The sequence below is a fragment of the Ictalurus punctatus genome, chromosome 2, assembly GCF_001660625.3.
Source record: "Ictalurus punctatus breed USDA103 chromosome 2, Coco_2.0, whole genome shotgun sequence".
In the NCBI taxonomy this organism is placed as follows: Eukaryota; Metazoa; Chordata; class Actinopteri; order Siluriformes; family Ictaluridae; genus Ictalurus; species Ictalurus punctatus.
This window is the reverse complement of record NC_030417.2, coordinates 27018944-27038700: the sequence shown is the minus strand read 5'-3', so window position 1 is coordinate 27038700 and position 19757 is coordinate 27018944. Positions and strand designations below refer to the sequence as shown.

At 38.1% G+C, this 19757-nt stretch overlaps 1 protein-coding gene across 1 annotated transcript in view; it reads left to right on the top strand.

Moving 5' to 3' along the window:
• The window catches only part of grid2ipa (glutamate receptor, ionotropic, delta 2 (Grid2) interacting protein, a), a 37763-nt gene continuing 18006 nt past the window's right edge, over nt 1-19757 (top strand). Inside the window, exons 1-6 of the mRNA XM_047149940.2 lie at nt 1-165; nt 1327-1368; nt 4550-4803; nt 4946-5278; nt 5559-5713; nt 19013-19285. Coding sequence (XP_047005896.1) covers nt 78-165; nt 1327-1368; nt 4550-4803; nt 4946-5278; nt 5559-5713; nt 19013-19285 — 1145 coding nt within the window. The 5' untranslated portion in view covers nt 1-77. The remainder of the gene's footprint in view (nt 166-1326; nt 1369-4549; nt 4804-4945; nt 5279-5558; nt 5714-19012; nt 19286-19757) is intronic.

Genomic DNA, 19757 nt, shown 5'->3' with positions numbered 1-19757 from the left:
TGAGCTGACATTTCCTCAGGCCCTTGGGCTTCCCACACTGACTCTGATACAAACTCCAAAACAGCACACCTGCAACCATGATGAGAAGATTTCTGAAGAACCAAAAGGGCCGCTTTTCACTCCGCCAAAGCCGTTCAGGTTCCCGCAGCGCCTCCAAGGATTTCTGTAAGTTTCTCCTTTATCTATTTCACTGTTTCACTGCTAAGAGGCAGGATGGATCACAAGGGAGTACGTTTTCTGTGCTGATCTGTGATTGCAGCTAAACTGGGCTGTGTATTGGAACAATTATTTGTGGTTGTGGTGAACACTGAGTTTTAAATCCACTGTAGAAGTGTATTGTGTGGTCTCATTGTTATGGGATTCAGCTTATTGTTTATTATTCAGCTTAATACTTATTCCTTATTGCACTAGGCTCCAATTTCCTTTATATCTTTTTTTGTGCTGTTAGTTTTTTTCTAGTGAATATCTCATTACAAATTATATTTAGCTTTTGTATCATCCCCAACCTCATATTCTAAAGTTAGGATAGTTTTTTTTTTAGTTGTTATACAGTTGTATGTGGGATAGTGCAGTGCTTATGTACACACAATAGACACATCCAAAAAGCATTTAGATTAAAAAAAAAAAAAAAAAATATATATATATATATATATATATATATATATATATATATATATATATATATATATATATATATATATATATAATTTTTTTAAAAAATTGTTATACAGTATGTGTGAATAGATTTGGTAGATTATGAAATAATCCTAGCTATAAATTGCTCTGAATGCATACAACTTTTGCTCTACATGCAGTACTGTTTCTATTACAGCCAGATATTTTAGTCATTCATAATTTGCACATAATATTTAACTGTAAGGAGGTACTGATCTTCTTTCAATGTCCCTTGGGACTGTATTAAGACACAAAAATGGCCAATATAAATAAAGAAGATTTTGGGCTGGTTTCAGAGTAATGACTGCAGTACAAGAATGAGGGCAAGAGCTCTACTGGGGCTTTAGAGATACAGATACAGACACACACACACAGCCAAACAACAACGCTGCATGTGGGGTTTTTTTTTTTTTTTTTAATGAAATCATGCTTTGAAGTCAATAAACACTAAAATATTTTTTCTTTAAATTGTAAAAAAAAAAAAAAAAAAAAAAGGCAACATTTATGGTGGTTATTGTATTAGACATTACCGTAATGTTTTAGTTAGAAATTACTCGTCATGATATGACTTTTTGCTTTGTATTGATTGATTTGTGTTTGTGTCTTTTTTATTCCTTGTTTATTATATCACAATTGTGTTTATCCTCACAGACCCAAATCCTCAAGTGCTCAGGGACTTCCCCTTAAACATTGGTATGTGAACATAGATACATTTACATAGATATTTCTACATACATATTTACTAATTGTCATTTTTCAATTCCCACTGGCCAAATATAGGGCAGCATTTTGAAAAGCTGTTATCAGTAAGCCTATTGAGTATTTGATCTAATGCATTGTATTTAGACAATATGTTCATATGTACAATATATATACAGTTCAAAATCGCTAAATACTAGTCACAAGCTGTGATGGCTGTGGTCTACCTACATAGCTACATGTGGTTTAGCTACATATAGAAGTGTATTTGCACACTGCTAAGTAGGGCTGTAGGTTTTGAGACGTTTTTCTGTATTGACTTGGACTTGTCTCTCACTTATTGGCATTTGTGCTTGGACTTATCTTAATCTTGGACATTGGCCTTGCTAAATAAGGTCTTGGTCTTGTAAAAAAAGGTCTCAGAGTTTGTAAAAAATAATGTTTGTGTTATCTTTTCATTTCGGTTGCACAAAGTTTGACAAGAGGTAATTCCTTCTTCTAGATTTGATTGTCTTGATCGTTAGTTAGTCTTGCTTATATTTGGACTTGATCTTGATTTGGTCTCGACCCCATAAGACTTGGTATTGCCTCGATCTCAGCTAGTCCTGGTCTTGGACTTGATAATAGTGGTCTTGACTGCTGCCCTATTTCTAAGATCATTTTTGCCAGATTTGAAAAGTGCTATAAAATAAATACGCTTCTTCACAAAAGCAATGCTATAACTCTACACCAAGAAGCCTATGAGAGTTTAAAAAACATGTTCAAGTATAGTTTTAAATAAGGAATGCAGTTCCAAATAAAGATATCTTCTTTTACTTAATCTTTCAGTAATATGGTAGTCATATGCTTTCATAAAGGCACTTCCAGAGTAAAATGTTGCCACCAACACAATCTTGTCAGTATGCTTATGTAACATTATAGCTGTTTTAAGTTATCTGGCAAGCAAGCTATGTGTATATTAGTCAGCACACTCTTTAATGCAATTTAAAAAGCCTAGTTGTGTTTTTGTCTTGGTAGAGAAATTAGTGTGGGATTTAGAAGTGTGGCACAGTGTAATAGAAATGTAGCTTATGAAGGGAATTCCAAATGTGATGCCCATGAAGGGCCCTTTACATTGTAACAGGCTCATTGAAAAAAGACATAGTAATACTATATTTTTTTAACACATACAGTGGGGGAAATTGGGGGAAAAGAATTCAATGCGTCAACATTTTTTTCAGTAAATATATGTCCAATGAGGCTATTCACATGAAATTTTCACCGGACATCCGTATTAACTCAAGAAATCCGGAAATATAAAGAATTCACAACATTAAAGTCTGTAAATAAAGTTATGTGTAATAAAGTGGAACGACACAGGAAAAAAGTATTGAACACGCTAAGGAAAAGCAATTCTCCAAGGCTAGGTAAGGCATGGAACCAGCTGATATCCGTACATAATTATATCTCATATCTGTGCAAATCAGCTGGGTTAGTAAATTGATGGTCTATAAAAAGGCTTTTCGTTACCAAGGAGTCACACAAGAAACATCTCATGATGGGTAAAATCAAACAGCTCTTCTAAGACCTTCGCAACCTTATTGTTGCAAAACATTTTCAAGGACTCGGATACAGACGTATTTCAAAACTTCTGAATCCTCCAGTAAGCACCATTGGGGCCATTATACGCAAGTGGAAGCAACATCACTCCTTTATTAACATCAACCGGCCATGCACAGGAGCTCCTTGAAAGATGTCTGACCAGGGAGTCAGAGGAACAGTCAGAATAGTATCCCAAGAGCCAAGGACCACTCAGAAAGAGTTCCAGAAACACTTGGAGGCAGCAGGTGCCATCGTCATGGAGAAAACAATAGGCAACGCACTCCACTGCTCATGCTCACCACGCAAGACTCCATTACTAAAGAAAAGGCATGTTGAAGCTCATTTAAACTTCAACTACAACTCATTTGGACAAGCCTATTAAATACAGAGAGAGAATAGTCTGGTCAGACGAGAGCAAAATTAAACTTTTTGGCTGTCATACTACTCACCATGTTTGGACAAGAAATGGCACTGCACATCACCCTTAAAACACTATACCAACAGTGAAGTTTGGAGATGGAAGCATCATGGTGTGGGGCTGTTTTTCCATTGTATGGTACTGGCAGACTTCATATAATTGAAGGAACGATGAATGGAGCCCTTTACCGGGAGATTTCTTTTTACCGGGAGAAGAATCTGCTGCCATCCACCAGGATGATGAAGATGAGATGTGGGTGGACCTTCCAGCAGGAAAACTATCCAAAGCATACAGCAAAGGAAACTCTCAATTGGTTTCAGGAAAAAAATCAAGCTGTTAGAATGGCCCAGTCTATCACCTGACTTGAATCCAAGTGAACAAGATTTATAGACAATATGTTTAGAAGAATGGGCCAAAATCACACCTGAATACTGCAGACGATTAATTTCTTCATACAAGAAGCATATTGAAGCTGTCATTACAACCAAAGTCTTCTCCACTAAGTATTAAATACATTTCAGTTAGCGTGTTCAATACTTTTTTCCTGTGTCATTCCTCTTTATTACACATAACTTTATTTATGGACTTTAATGTTTGGATTTCTTCATATGTGTGGACTTCTTGAGTTAATACCAAAGTCTGGTGAAAATGTCATGTGAATAACCTCAATGGAAATATGTTTACTGAAAAAATGTTGATGCATTCAATACTTATTTCCCCCTCTGTATTTAAAAAATAATATTATTGTAATACTGTTGGCTGTATCAAAATGATACAATCTCGGAAAAATGGGTACTAAGCTATACTTTCCTTGCCATTAGGGTTGTACCCTCAAGGGTACATCTTTTGTACCTTTAGTGTTACATGATAATATCAATGTAGTTCACCTTTTAAAATGTACCTTAAAAATTACAAAAAGCACATAACTGGATCTTAAGGACCTCTCCTGTACCTTTGATAAGCTTTAAGAGTAATACTTTAAAGCTACACTACATGCACATTTTCAGGTAAAAGATACACACTAAAGGTACAAAAGGACTACCCCTGACAAGGTAGCATGCAGTTTGGTATCCTTTTCCTTAGATTGTAGGAAATGTAGTCATTTAATTTTAAATTCAATTAAATTTCATAATGGCACATACAGTATGTGTGTAAAATCTTACCCTTTTCCTTTAGAATTGGCCCTTCCAGCAACTAACCAGGGCTGGCCTGAGGATTTTGGTTTCAAGCTAGGTGGAGATGGACCTAGCTACATCCTATCTGTGGTGGAGGGCAGCAGTGCCTATATGGCAGGTCTACAGCCTGGTGACCAGGTGCTGGAAATTGATGGGCAGAACGTCTCCTCTCTCAGCACTAAAGCTCTCATCGCCTTGGCCCAAACTCTCAAAACTGTACCTCCAAGCATCGGGGTTGTGTCTCGCATTGAACAGGTCACTAACGCTATTAGAATTCAATGTTGCATTATGATCATTGTGGTGTGATGTCAGAAAGTCAAATAACTTGATAAAATGGCTTCTGTACATGTATCTGGAGGATTCAAAGGACATCACTTTTAATTTTTTTATTTTACAGTTGGACATCACTCCAGGACCTGACGGCCGCTTTGGCTTCACCATTGTTGGAGATTGCCCCTTGTTGGTGGAGGACTGTATGCTCAACTCTCCAGCAGGTCGCAGCGGGTTACGGGCAGGGGACTATGTGATGGAGGTGAATGGAATTCCAGTGAAGCACCATGAGATGGCGGCAGCCATGATTAAGGCATCGCAGGGGCGTACGCTGCGTCTTGGCGTGCTCAGAATGAACCGTTGGCAAAAACGCACCAGCAGCAGTATGAAAGAGACCTACCAGAGCGGAGATATAGTCCGTCAGGACCGCAAACACAAAGCCCTGGAGTTTAACAAGAAGGTCAGTACTACTTCCCTCCATTGCATGGTACAGTGACTGAAACCATCTCTTTTTGGAGCTGGACAGGTCTTGATATGCCGGTGACTGACAATAGTCCCATAACACCTCGAGTAGTTTATTTTATATTCAGTGTTTGAGATGCCACTTATTTCACATCAAATACTATGGTCTTAGGATTAACCACCTCGGAACAGCAACCATTTTTGTGTGAAGAATCTGAAATAATGCTTGTTGGTGCTGCTTGCTGATCCTGTTTCCTTTGTGTGTCCTGTGTTTTCAGGTTGAGGAGATTTTAGGAGAGGAGCCAATGGTGAGGGAGAGGCTTTTTGACCTATTGAAGCAATATGCTTCAGAGAGGGATGTGGAACAGTTGGCATCTACACTTCCTGAGATACTGATCAATGAGGAACATCAGCAGCTGATTGACAGCATCAGGTACCACTGAGTTTATGGATGGATTCATTCAGCAATCTGGTCATCCGTCACGTCATGTTAGTTCAAATAAATAGTACATGAGGCCTCTTTAGATTATTTCTTTTAACTTTGACTAATTAGGCTTTGCTGTCTTTTTGTGCTGAGTCTGCAGATTTATGCAATCTGGTGTGAATGAAAACATGTAAGAAATGGAGATAAGTGATCTCTGAATGGGTTAAATAGTGCACCTTTCCTCCTTCCAATTTTCTATCTCTGGTTAAAGTTCTCATGCTCCCTCTCTCTCCATTTCCTTTCCCAAATATAAAACTGCAGGAACAGAGAAAGCAAACATCTCACCTGTCTCCAACTACACAGTAATAAAAGACAAATATACTTAAAAATTGACAATGGGAACCCAAAATGCCATTTTTTAAAATGAACAAAGCAGTTGCCTGATATATGGTGACAGAAGCTGTTGACAGCTTTGTCATAATCAGGCCAGTGCCTATAAATATTGTAGAGAATTAGGTACTTTGCCAAGTCCAATGGCACCAGCTGCAGAAAGATTTGATGAAATGGAAGCTTGATACCCTCGCATCTCTTGCGTTAAGGGACTCCTGCTAGTTAGATTCGCAGAATCTGGGAGATTCAACAAAAAGGCATATCATAAAAGGCTTGGGGTTTTTTTTGTGGCACTTATATCTAATGTCTTGTCTAATCTAGTATTCACTGTTGGAATTAGGATGAATGTAGCCAAACATAAATGTCCCACAGTTTAGTACGGAATAAAACACGATAGCTTGTGCTGTTATAGGAAAATGTTGAATGCATGTGGAGTTACTGTTACCACCCCTGATTATTTTCTAATAACATCATGTCCTGGAGTGTTTTATTTCCCTTATGCCACAGCAATTTTCCAACGTTACAAAATTGCTGACACTCGAGACTCCTTCCATAAATCCTCCTTCTATAAATCCATAAGTTCCTTCCGTAAATTCTCCTTACAGAAAGCTTCACCATTTCCTAAAAAAAAAAAACCGGCACATTTTTAATGTTTATTTTTAGCTTTAAATTATGTGGAGCCTCTGTCATACCAGTGCTTGTGAATGAACTCTTCCTACAGAAATGCTAGTTTATTAGAATGAGAGAATTAATGTAAACATGTGATATGAATTACAGTTGGAAATACTGTCAGAGCTGCTGGTATAGAAAATTAATCATATTCAAACCAATCAGATTCTAGAGTAGCATTGTGGTATGTTTTTATAGTCAGTGATAGTATAAAGTGCTCATACACCACACACACACAAAAAACAAACAAACAAACAAACAAACAAACAAACAAACAAAAACAATTGTGCTCTTGATCTATTATATGTTGACATTTTTCTATTCTCTGTAGTCTAACTTTTGAGTCTTCATGGATTAATGGGACTTTGCTCTCTCCACAACTGGAGAGAGAAGGCTTTAATCAAAGTAATAGAACAATTATGCTCACTTGATGTCTATTAAATGGGCTTTTGCTAACTAAATTATTATAGGCTAAATTGGCTGTATCTGACAACAGGAGAGCCAATAAGCTTACTAATTGGGAGGAAATCAATTTGCAGGGGCAAAAGCTTCCCTTTTAATTTTTCATTGTTTCTTGGGTTAGTGGAGTAACAGTATCCCTTATGGGAAAAAAGACTCGATAACAGAAACATGCTGACAGTAGGAAACAAAAGAGAGGTGTCGTTTTCTTTTGAAGCCGTTGGTTGTCCGTATGCATATTTTTGTAAAGAATGTGAAAGCCGTCAAGAATTATACACAGTATATTATTATTTTCAGAACTAAATCCAAATTCCAAACCAACCTCTTTTATATAGGGTCTTGTTTCCTACTATCATTGCCTTCTCCTTCATTAAAGTGTATTAATCTCTCCATCTCTACTGTCTCCATACGTCTTAATCTTTAAATCTTACTAACCTTTAGATGTCCATCTCTTCTCAGTTTTGCCTCTCTTTCTCCATTTTCTCTCTCATATTCTACAGAAATGCATAGTTTGTTATCACATCATAAAAATCACACATTCCCCTCCCCTCCTCTTTATCCAGCACTAAGCTCATATTGGCATTTTTTTCCTTCTTCCAAATGTTGCTACTGGCAGCCTTTGGAAGTGTGATATTCCAGCCAATTTGCTCGCTGGCTCTGTGTAGTCCTACTGTAAGGTGGCTGGGGTGATGGAGTAACTCGAGGCTATATTTGATGCTTTGTGCACTGAAGCAGCAGCCGTGAAGTTCCCGTGTGTTGTGTGGGACTACGGTAGAGTGATGAATTGCTGTAGGTGAGTGATGCTGAACATTCCTGGGGTGTTCGTCTCCCTGTGCTCTGCTGCTGCAAGGTGTGATTTATGGAAAGTGGTGCCTCATTGTGGTGTCTTTATTTTCTGACTTGAGTCAAGACATATTAATTGTGAGTCTTCTTAATGTGAGTATTCTCGATATTGTTCTTACTTGGTCTTACTCTTATGATTTTTTTTTTTTTTTTTTTTAAATATACCATCTGTAGGTTAAGGAGTGGCATTTATGTGATCATTATTAAGTCAAATTCTGTTCTGTTTTATGATACCTTGACCTAAATATGTAATAGTTAAAATAAATGTATACCCATGCACAGTTAGAATTCTAATTGTACTCATTTAAAGCTTTGATAGCTCCTTTGAATAGCCAGGACATGCTGTAAAGCACATTATGGACAGTCTGTAGCTGGAAGTCTCTCTATTTTTTCTAAAGCAACTTATATCATAGTCATGCTTAAATATATTTTACATTTTCATCTATTTCAATTCAACCATGTACCATATACTGTAAATGCACAGGAGGGAATGCAAGGGTTCATTGCAGTGAAAGTAATTACACTTTTGTAATACAGTTTGAAAAATAATGGAACATACAACAGTGCCTATTACTATCATTAGAAAGGATTTCCATATTAATTTCTATATTGTTTAGCAAGTAAATCATTGACATTAAGAAAAGAATGGAGAAAGGGAAAGCAAAAGATTACCATGACTATGCTGTATCATATTTATATCACGTATCTTAGGACAGACAGAACAAAACTTCACTGGAGTCTGTTCATGCTTTTGTGAATATAGCACATAATTCACACTCAATCATTGTAGAACAAGGCTTTCTGATGGGTGCTTTTAGTTACAGCAGTGAATATGTTCCTTTCACAAGCAGCTACTTCATTTTGTTTTTTTCTCTCTCTCTATCCTTTTTCTTTATCTCTCATGGCTGTGTGGTGATCCACAGTGGGATTGAACTGACAGTTGCAGCGGTCGTTGTTTTCACTTGATTTAAACATGCTCAGCATTCTCCATTCTCAAAGTGGAAATAAGATCAGTCATGTCCCGAAAGCATTTTTGATCGTTTCCTTTCTCTTTTGTATGAACTCAAATCTGGAATGAGTAACACTACCATTAATCCTCACTTAAAAGGGTGCTAATGGGATCAATGCCTGTGGGGTGGCAGGCTTGAACCCCTATGTTCTCTTTCCATCGCTTTTTCCGTCTCCATCTCTCTCGCTCTCTCTCTCTCTCTCTCTCTCTCTCAGTCGGTCGAATAGCTGCTGATTAGGTACACTGTCATGGGAATTTGAGGCATCCTAACACTGCAGGATTTGGCAGGCTACACTAACGGAGTGGTATGAGTGTTAGACTGTGGCAATCAGAGATGAATCAGGCCTATTTTTTCTCACTAATAAAACATCTGTCATTAAGGCCTCAACTGTATATAGGGGACAACAATTACACTAAGGAAAATATGACAATATAATACCATAGAGATTGTTTGGAAACTTTTCAGAAGTGGATCATCCTATGAAGTTGTGCAGGCTCTCCAACCTGCACAAGAAATAAGCTAGGAAGTAGAACACCATGTTCCAAATACCTAGATTCATGCTCCTCATCAAGTTTTTTTTTCATCGCTGAGAAATTTTCACTCCTCTTTTACATCACTGGTCATGTGGTCATTTTTGCCAGGCATAAATGCTGATTTCATTCCCTTGTATGGTGTCCTGTAAGCGCAAAACATCTCAACAAACCAAAAACACAACAGCAAATCAGAAAATGCAACAACAAAACCAAAAACACAACAGCAAATTCGGAATAACAGCTTTAACTTAAAATGGAAAGAGTGTGTGCTTAGTGAACATCACATGCTCGAATCTGATTAGACACGGTGTGTGACTATAACAATGAAAAAGTATTGCACTTTTTCACTCTGTTATCTTGTTAGCCCCACGCAAATTATTTAATGCCAAGTTACATATGTTATTATCAGGAGGTGTAACTCTTCAATTGAATAACTCTTCCTTTAGGTACTTTTTCAGCCTTTGCATTATCATATTAATGTCATGCAAAGTTGACACAATATCTAAAATATCATATAAACATCCTTGATAAAAAAACAAGTACGAATAATAGCATGAGTAGATTTAATTAGGCTTCTATTTTCTCTTATTCTTGCTGTAAATAAGGACCTACACTTTCAGTTGTTTTCCTGTTTTGTCGGAATTACCTGTTGCGTTTTTGGTTCATTAATGTGTTTAGCACTTATGGGCTACCATACCTTTTTCTTTATGGATATCTAAATTTTTTATTATCATTACATTGCATTGATTTTTCAATTATTCCATATTGCGCAGTTCCATGTTGTCTCAGCTAAATAAATTTATTGTTAGCTACTTGGTGACTGTCAGCTGAATTATTATGGGGAGCTTAAAAGGTGATTTGAGGTCATTTTGTTATAAAGAATCACTACTAAATTTCAAATAACACTAAATTTTCAGTGTAAATTTTAAATATATATCTAAATATTAAATGAAATTACTCAAAATAAATGTAAATATTAAATATAAATGTAAATGTAAAGCAAGTCTGTGGGTGCCTTTTTTTGGGTGGGGAGGGTTTCTATTTACGATTTATATTTATATTTAACATTTGCCATTTAGATTTACATTTATGTTTAACAATTAGAATTTAAATTTATATTTAAAATTCACACTGAAACTTAAAACTATTATTTCACATGAATCACTATCTAAATGTATCACAATGGCTTCAAATGTAAAAAAAAAAAAAAATAGTAATAATAATTTTAAAAAAGTATTCAAATTTAAATGGCATCCCATAAATTGTTATTGATAAAATAAATAGAATATAATAACTGTAATTGTGTCAAGAAGTAGATTAAATACTCTCATTAAAAAAAATATTTGTTCTAAGTTGCATAGAAAGGCTTCCAACATTATGTTGGTGGAATAAACACTATAGTTTAATGACACAATGGCCTTCATTCAGCAATTATTTTCAGCGATCAGAACTCCATCAATTCACGCTAGCTGTTTTCCCCTTAAAAATCTGACCAGCTGTGCGCTTTTATGTCCCTGCAAATCTGCACAGCCCTCCCTCAGGGTGCCCACTATTTTTAAGCAGCCTACTTCCTTTAATAAATGCTTTTTGGTTCATGACGCACTACAAGTTTGTACAAAATCCACATGGCAGCCTATAGAAGCTGAAGTTTCTCTCAAAGGATGTATATTCAGGATCGGGATTTTTACCTTCATCTTTCAAAGAACGCTTTGTAGTGATTCAGGAGCTGTATTAGGGTTTCGCTGGGTATCACTAATTTGTCTTAGGTTGTGCAAGCCATTAAACTGATACCCAGTGTGCTGATTTCAGTTTGCCTGGTGCTTGGATGACTTCTAACAGGACATTTGATAGCTATCCATACTTTTCTCATCACGTTCTTCCTTTGTTGGATATTCCACATGCTGGCCTGCCTGCGAAATTCCGTTGGGAGTTCCTTGCACTCCTCTCGCTTTTCTCTCCCTCCTCGCCTGCTTCTCTCCTCCTTTCATTTCTCTCAATTCAACTTCTAGGCAGTCGCAAACACACCTCACTGCTTGTTCCTCGATGGGTGGCAGTTAATCTGAGATAGAGGGTGAAGACCTGCGGCAAGACCTGAATTCCCCATGGCGTATACTTTGGAGTGTCTGGATATCTGAGCCTAAATATGGGTGACAGTTGGAAAGTTGACGTGACCTCTGATGTAGATTTGAAGCTTCAATAACTATATGTTTTCAACATGATGCTGGTTGATACACCTGCACTGAGACAGATATGCTTGGACTTTAGAGATCTGCTGTATCCGGCTCTTCTCAAGGTGTTTTCTCTCAGGGATTGATGATTTATGGGAACCTACAGTATTAATTTTCAGGGTTGGTGCTGAGTGATGAGCTGAGAAGCATGGGGAGGGACAGGAGTTTCTCCAAACACTTTCGGTAAGACGAATCTGTTGAAATAAGTGTTCAGTGCACTTTAATCTTTTTTTCATTTGCAGTTGTTGTTAATGATACATGCTAAAGTTCTTTGGGCATAGAGTGCACGCATACAGTAAGCACAACAACTTGACATTATACAGTATGTCTGTTCTTATTTTTATTCTATACGCATTATACTTTTTCTACCGCTATCTCTTATAGTAACTGGATGCATTGTGTTTTCTCTTCTGTGATTTGATTTCACGGTGCAGAGATCATAACTGTAGTGACTATGGCAATGATATGTTTACCTGCCAGTAATTAAGGCTAGATAATAGGTTTTAGATGGGAATAAGTCAGCATTGTATGGTAGCCATTGTATGGTAGCCACGATTGAGATTTTTCCTTAATAAGTTGCTCATCTCAGTTGTCATTCACTCCTTTTAGTAGTGTGTCCTTGATCTGCAAACCCCACTTCTTGGTTAAATTTAGTCTTCCTGTGACCTCCTTCTAATTGAGGGCATTCCAGTATAAATGAAAGTTAAACAAGAATAATCTGGGCTCATCTCAGCTCAAGAGCAACTTGGAAAGTTTTAAGTATGAATGCAATATTAAGACATGCTTTTTGATTAATAGATTTTTTTTGTTTAATAGATATTCTGAATTTGGCCTTAGTGGGGTTGTACCAGTATGTGTTAATAAGCAGACCTAAAAAGCATGCCTACATTTTTTCCACTTATACATTGACTTATTGACAATATATCAAATGCACAAAAAGTAGACTTCACACCTATTTTTACTGTCTCAGATCCTGGAATGTGTCACATGGCGTTGTGGCACAAGGTTGTCCATTCCAGCATAAGCACAGGTGCCATGTTCTGGCCCAGATATGCTGCTCTAACTCTACTTAGGATGAGGGCTCATAGCTCTTTGGAAGAAGGCCAAGCAAATGGCTACTGGAATGCATGAAGTGTGGAAAGAAGAGTGGAAATCATTGGTAGATGGATGGGACTAAATTCTGAATACAGATATGTTAAAGCCAAACACAGACAGAAACACATGCGCCCACTATTCCTACCCTAATGCTTTCAATTCTTTCATAATCAGCTATTTTGTTTGCAAACATAGGCGCTGCGTAATGTGTACTAAAACAATTCAAATTTAAAATAATTCAGATGATAGCTTGAGACAGTAACCTTATCTGTTTGATTTGACTATAATACATATCAAACTTGCTGCTGTAGTAATAAAATAAACTGATTTGTTTAGACTGATTTGCAGTTTATTTTTAAAAGCATCAGTGTGCCAGATATTTATAGTTGCATATACGCTAGGTGGTTTATAATTTTTCTTCCTCTAGGTGGCAGTGAGTTTCGGTGCTTTTCCTAGAATTTTGCCATGTTTCCTGGTAGTGCATAAATAACAGGCCACCAGAACTGCAGCAATTCACAAACACAAACCCTAACTCCCATTTCCCTGAATCCAGCACTCTGTTGCCATGGAGACAACCAGCTGGACCATTTGCTATCTAACTTGTGCTCAGTGGATCTCAGCGGGACTCCGTGTTAAACTGTTTGATATCCTGTTGTACACACTGGCCTGCTGGGATGCACAGCCACTGGAAAGGGGTGAACATGCTTAATAATTGAAAAATTGCTTTTCAGGTTACACAAGTTGAAGATATTTTGGCCTGTCTGTGATGACAAACGTTTTATTTTAGGTTGTTAAAATGTATCTGCCATCTGCCCAAGTACTTTAAAATAATTTTTTAAATTTCAAGCTCAATGTATTTGACTTCTTGCATTGTAAGTATAGAAAGCTGTAGTGAATAAGTAAGGAATAAACACAACAGATTGTGCTGTTATAGGAATATTATCAATGACAGTAACTGTTATCACCCCCGGAGTTGATTATTTTCTAATAACATCATGTTCCAAAATAGTCCTCTTATAGCACATCAATTTGCCAAAAATTGCAATTTTTTATTTAAAAGCTGCTGTACTGAACTTTTGCCTCCCTATCACCATCTCTGTTTGAAACATAAAACTGCAATTTACTTGCAGAGTTTTTATTATTATTTTTTCCCCCGGGGGTTCTGATGGGTTTGAGGTATTTGTATGGGTTGTGTATTAGCTCCAATACTTGACAACGGAGGTGATGGCTGATGCAGTTTTTTTGGAGTAGAGGTGAGTTGTTCCCTCTCATAGCTAGCAGAAAATAAGTGCAATTTACCACACTGACCATAGCAACAAAAACAAACATACAACTTAGGAACTTGATACCTAGCTGAATTGAGCAAGCAAGTGTGCTAATGTTAGCTGGCTACCTACTGAGCCACTGCAATGTCTTACTTGTTCAGCAGGAGAAAAAAACATCAGTCTTCAGCCCCTTCAGATCATGGAGTTGTCACAACCTCTTAAAAGACAAATAATATTTATTCTTGTTTTGGTTCAGGCTCTGTCGCTTTCCCTTTTTGATTGCAGGTTCTCCACAGTTCAGGGCTTCTTGGTTTTAACAACAACTGATTCTCCAGATGTCAGCGATGATTGCCATTTAGAACGATCCAGACTAAAGCAGCCATGTAGACTAAAATTCTAAGTAACTCTTGTAAGGACAAGCTACAAACACTCCAACATCCTCAGCACCCACACACAATATAGTAGCCGGCTGTTCTTCTTTCGGTTTACTGACATGATGTAACCACGTAAAAGACGTTGTGACGTCAAAGGCCAAGCAAATGGTGTGAAATTGACATTTGCCACAAATTCCGAACCGACAGCTCAAATTACAAATCATTATTTTAAGCTTACTGTTGTGGTAATGTAAGGAGACAGTTTTAAGCACAGATATTTTATGTACTTGCTCAATAATTGATTTTTGTTCATTTTTAAACAAAAAAAAAGTTAGCGACTGCAGCTTTAACTACACATCGTTCCATTTATAATTTAATTTGATGTTGTGCAATGAGTCCATGAGATAGTTCTGTTAAGACTTACACTATAAACAGTCACTCTCTCACTAGTTTCTCTTTCTCTCTCTCTCTCTCTCTCTCTCTCTCTCTCTCTCTCTTGAACCAGAAAATGCTGATTGACATATAACAGAGAAGTGAAAAAAATGCAAGTTAATTGCTTAACTTGAATCAAAATCTTGGGGTAGCCTTCCACAAGCTTCTCACAATACTTTGCCAGGATTTGTTTTCCCATTCCTCCTAACAGAACTGGTGTAACTCAGTCAGGTTTGTGGGCCTCCTTGTTCAGACAATTTTTCAGTTCAGTCCACAAATTTTCTATGGGATTCAAGTCAGGGCTTTGAGATGGCCATTGCACTACTTTCACTTTGTTGTCTTAAACAAGGAAATTGACCTCTGCTGTGAACAAATGCCAAAAGAAATGTATGATGAAATGAGTGTAGTTGTGAAAACCTGAAATCATTAATCTTTAGCCTAGGTGTATGTAAATGTTTGGCCTCAAACTGTCTTTAAAAAGGTCAACAACACGTCTAAGGTATATAATAATCTCCATTCCATTTTTGGTCTAACTATTAACTACTGATGACTAACTTCCTCCTTTAATGATGTTTATCTTACTTGATTTTACTTATTTTATCTTGTACAAATCAATACTAGTCTATTCTCACTGCGAAACCCTGCAAAATGCACTTTGTGACAGTTCTGATCTCCCAGAATGTCCAGAATTTTCTTCCAATGAAGCTCAATTTTGTCTTCTGCATCCTCATAGCATTTTAATCTTGAGGAATGGCAAGAACCACCCTACACTTTAATCAGCTTGTGCTATTTCTCAGCTCAGTGATTATGTAGACATCCACTCTTTGCTCTATATATGAGATGGAGGTAGAGAGGGATAAATGGAGACACTCCTGAGGGAGTTTTATGAGGGAGAATGAGAGCAGATACAGTTTATTCTTACAATGTAGAATTGCTTTGAACAAGAAGCCCAGTTTGTTTCTTTCTTTAATGATGTGAGGGCCATTCTGAATGTGTTAATTAAGAATACATTATTGTCACCCATGGACTTGGTGTATGGGTATAGCTCGCTAATTGGCTGCCTGAAGCTATCCTGACATAGGTGAATTTAGGTAATTACCTAGCTTCCTGTAGCTTGTATCCAATTTCCCTTATCCAGTAGCTCAGTATAGAAATCATTAAATGCAAATCAGGTTTGAAGCTGTTTTTAAAAGTGTTTCCTATATCATTGTCCTTCACTTTTGTCTGTTTCCTTTTGCAAATCCACGCACAATTACAGGGTATGTGTTTGTAAATTTGGGTGTATTTGGCACATAGACAAAGTGGAAGACAGAGCGTGAATTACTGTAGTCTACAATAATGAAGCTAGCTGTTACCGGCTGTCAAAATGTCTGAGGTGCACCTGCACTACAGTTGAATGGAATCAATCACTCACTTTCAGTAACCACTTTATCCAGAGCCTAACCCATAGGTGGGAAAACATCCTGGATGGGTTGGCAGTCCATCACAACCCTGGAGCTGTGAGGCAGCAACATTACCAGCCGTCCCTCAAATGGAATCTTTAAATGCAATTTTCACCTCTTTCAATTTTGAAGGTATTTTAAAATGGTAGAAATTTACTTATTATTGAGATACAATACATGTAAGAGAAACAGATTTTCAGTCAGGAAAGTCTGTAGATTATAAGTTTATTTCACCAAATAAAGGGGTTTTCGCAGCCCACAACACATATGGGCGAACAGGAAGGACATAGTTACAGTGAGGGAAAAAAGTATTTGATCCCCTGCTGATTTTGTACGTTTGCCCACTGACAAAGAAATGATCAGTCTATAATTTTAATGGTAGATTTATTTGAACAGTGAGAGACAGAATAACAACAAGAAAATCCAGAAAAACACATGTCAAAAATGTTATAAATTGATTTGCATTTTAATGAGGGGAAAATATATTTGACCCCTCTGCAAAACATGACTTAGTACTTGGTGGCAAAACCCTTGTTAGCAATCACAGAGGTCAGACGTTTCTTGTAGTTGGCCACCAGGTTTGCACACATCTCAGGAGGGATTTTGTCCCACTCCTCTTTGCAGATCTTCTCCAAGTCATTAAGGTTTCGAGGCTGACGTTTGGCAACTCGAACCTTCAGCTCCCTCCACAGATTTTCTATGGGATTAAGGTCTGGAGACTGGCTAGGCCACTCCAGGACCTTAATGTGCTTCTTCTTGAGCCACTCCTTTGTTGCCTTGGCCATGTGTTTTGGGTCATTGTCATGCTGGAATACCCATCCACGACCCATTTTCAATGCCCTGACTGATGGAAGGAGGTTCTCACCCAAGATTTGACGGTACATGGCCCCGTCCATCGTCCCTTTGATGCGGTGAAGTTGTCCTGTCCCCTTAGCAATAAAACACCCCCAAAGCATAATGTTTCCACCTCCATGTTTAACGGTAGGGATGGTGTTCTTGGGGTCATAGGCAGCATTCCTTCTCCTGAGTTGATGCCAAAGAGCTCCATTTTGGTCTCATCTGACCACAACACTTTCACCCAGTTGTCCTCTGAATATTCAGATGTTCATTGGCAAACTTCAGACGGGCATGTATATGTGCTTTCTTGAGCAGGGGGACCTTGCGGGCGCTGCAGGATTTCAGTCCTTCACGGCGTAGTGTGTTACCAATTGTTTTCTTGGTGACTATGGTTCCAGCTGCCTTGAGATCATTGACGAGATCCTCCCATGTAGTTCTGGGCTGATTCCTCACTGTTCTCATGATCATTGCAACTCCACGAGGTGAGATCTTGCATGGAGCCCCAGGCCGAGGGAGATTGACAGTTCTTTTGTGTTTCTTCCATTTGCGAATAATCGCACCAACTGTTGTCACCTTCTCACCAAGCTGCTTGGCAACGGTCTTGTAGCCCATTGCAGACTTGTGTAGGTCTACAATCTTGTCCCTGACATCCTTGGAGAGCTCTTTGGTCTTGGCCATGGTGGAGTGTTTGGAATCTGATTGATTGATTGCTTCTGTGGACAGGTGTCTTTTATACAGGTAACAAGCTGAGATTAGGAGCACTCCCTTTAAGAGTGTGCTCCTAATCTCAACTCGTTACCTGTATAAAAGACACTTGGGAGCCAGAAATCTTTCTGATTGAGAGAGGGTCAAATACTTATTTCCCTCATTAAAATGCAAATCAATTTATAACATTTTTGACATGCGTTTTTCTGGAATTTCTTGTTGTTGTTCTGTCTCTCACTGTTCAAATAAACCTACCATTAAAATTATAGACTGATCATTTCTTTGTCAGTGGGCAAACGTACAAAATCAGCAGGGGATCAAATACTTCTTTCCCTCACTGTAAACCCATTGTGGTGGTGTTTGTTCCTGTAGGTTTTGTGATTAAATTGTACATTTTTAAAGGTCCCACAACCTCTTTTCTTTCAGTGACTTAATTAGACTTAATTAGTAATTAGGTAGGTGAGATGCTGTATGTTAAGGTTGATAAATGAGAAGATATACTAAAAATCTCACTCTCATCTATACGTTATTTCGAGTAATGCTGCACCTCTCAGTTTTTACTCCCACACACTGCAATCAGTGTCGATGTTGGATGAATGGGGCTATTTGTATCTCCTCCTTGTCAACAGTGACAAATGTGTCAGTTTTAGTGCATTTAATAAACATCACCAAGTTCTCTACCTGAATGCTGGAGGGAAAGATTTATCACTTCATTATGCTGTAAAATTATAGCAGATTTTCTCTGCTGCACTCTCGCTCACCTCCTCCTCCACTCAGGAGGTATGTGTGAACATTTGTCCTGCCTCCACATATTCTCTCTCTCTCTCTCTGTCTCTCTCTCTCTGTGTCTCTCTCTCTCTCTCTCTCTCTCTCTCTCTCTCTCTCTCTCTCTCGTTCAGCTGAAATGGCTCTGCACCCCTCTGACTTCAGAGATTTTGACTGTGGTGGAGAGACTTCTGGGGACCCTGTCATTCTTGTTCTGTGCACTTATTCCTGTCTCGACTTCTTCTCTGTCATGTTCATCAGGATCTTCATCCCCAAGAAGCACCGGCAGCGTTTTGATGAAGTGGTCTCCCAGAGCCTGATCAGCCGCCTGAGGGGCCGAAGTTTTAGTGAGCACAGGCAGAGCGGATTGCGCCGCAGCCGCAGCGAGGATCACCCTGAGCGGCTGCTAGTGTCCACACGGGCCAGCTCAGTGCCACGCACTGCCCATGAGGATGGCATCATCCCCCCCTCTCGTGGCCTTCGCAAAACAACTTCACTCATCGCTGGGCACTCCGGCGCCATTGCCAACCGCAGGTCAATTATTCATGTTTGACAGTGTGTGTGTCTATGATTATCTATGAATGTCTATGAGAGTGTCTGTGTGTGTTGCATATTTTAATAATATTATCCTTTGTATGTTTTCATAAGAAAGTAATTTTGACAATTAAACAAAGGGCATTGCAAAGGACATGTTACTTTGTGCTTATAAATCTAGTTTAATAATGTGTGGTTGGCAGAATGACTTAGGTTTGGTTGTTACGGTGGTATGGATATGATGCCTTATTATCAGTTTTGCTATAAATGTAGGGCTGTGCACAAACACTTGTTTGACAGGGATTTCACTGTAAAAAAAATCCATTTTCTCACTTCTTTGTCACTGGGACTTCAGTGCCAAAATGAGTTCAAATGTCAGTTTATGCCAACTAGAAGTCTTCGGATCAATATATGATCAGTATGCTATGCATAAGTTCAGAATATAATAATATAAAAATGTGAAGCAGTAAAC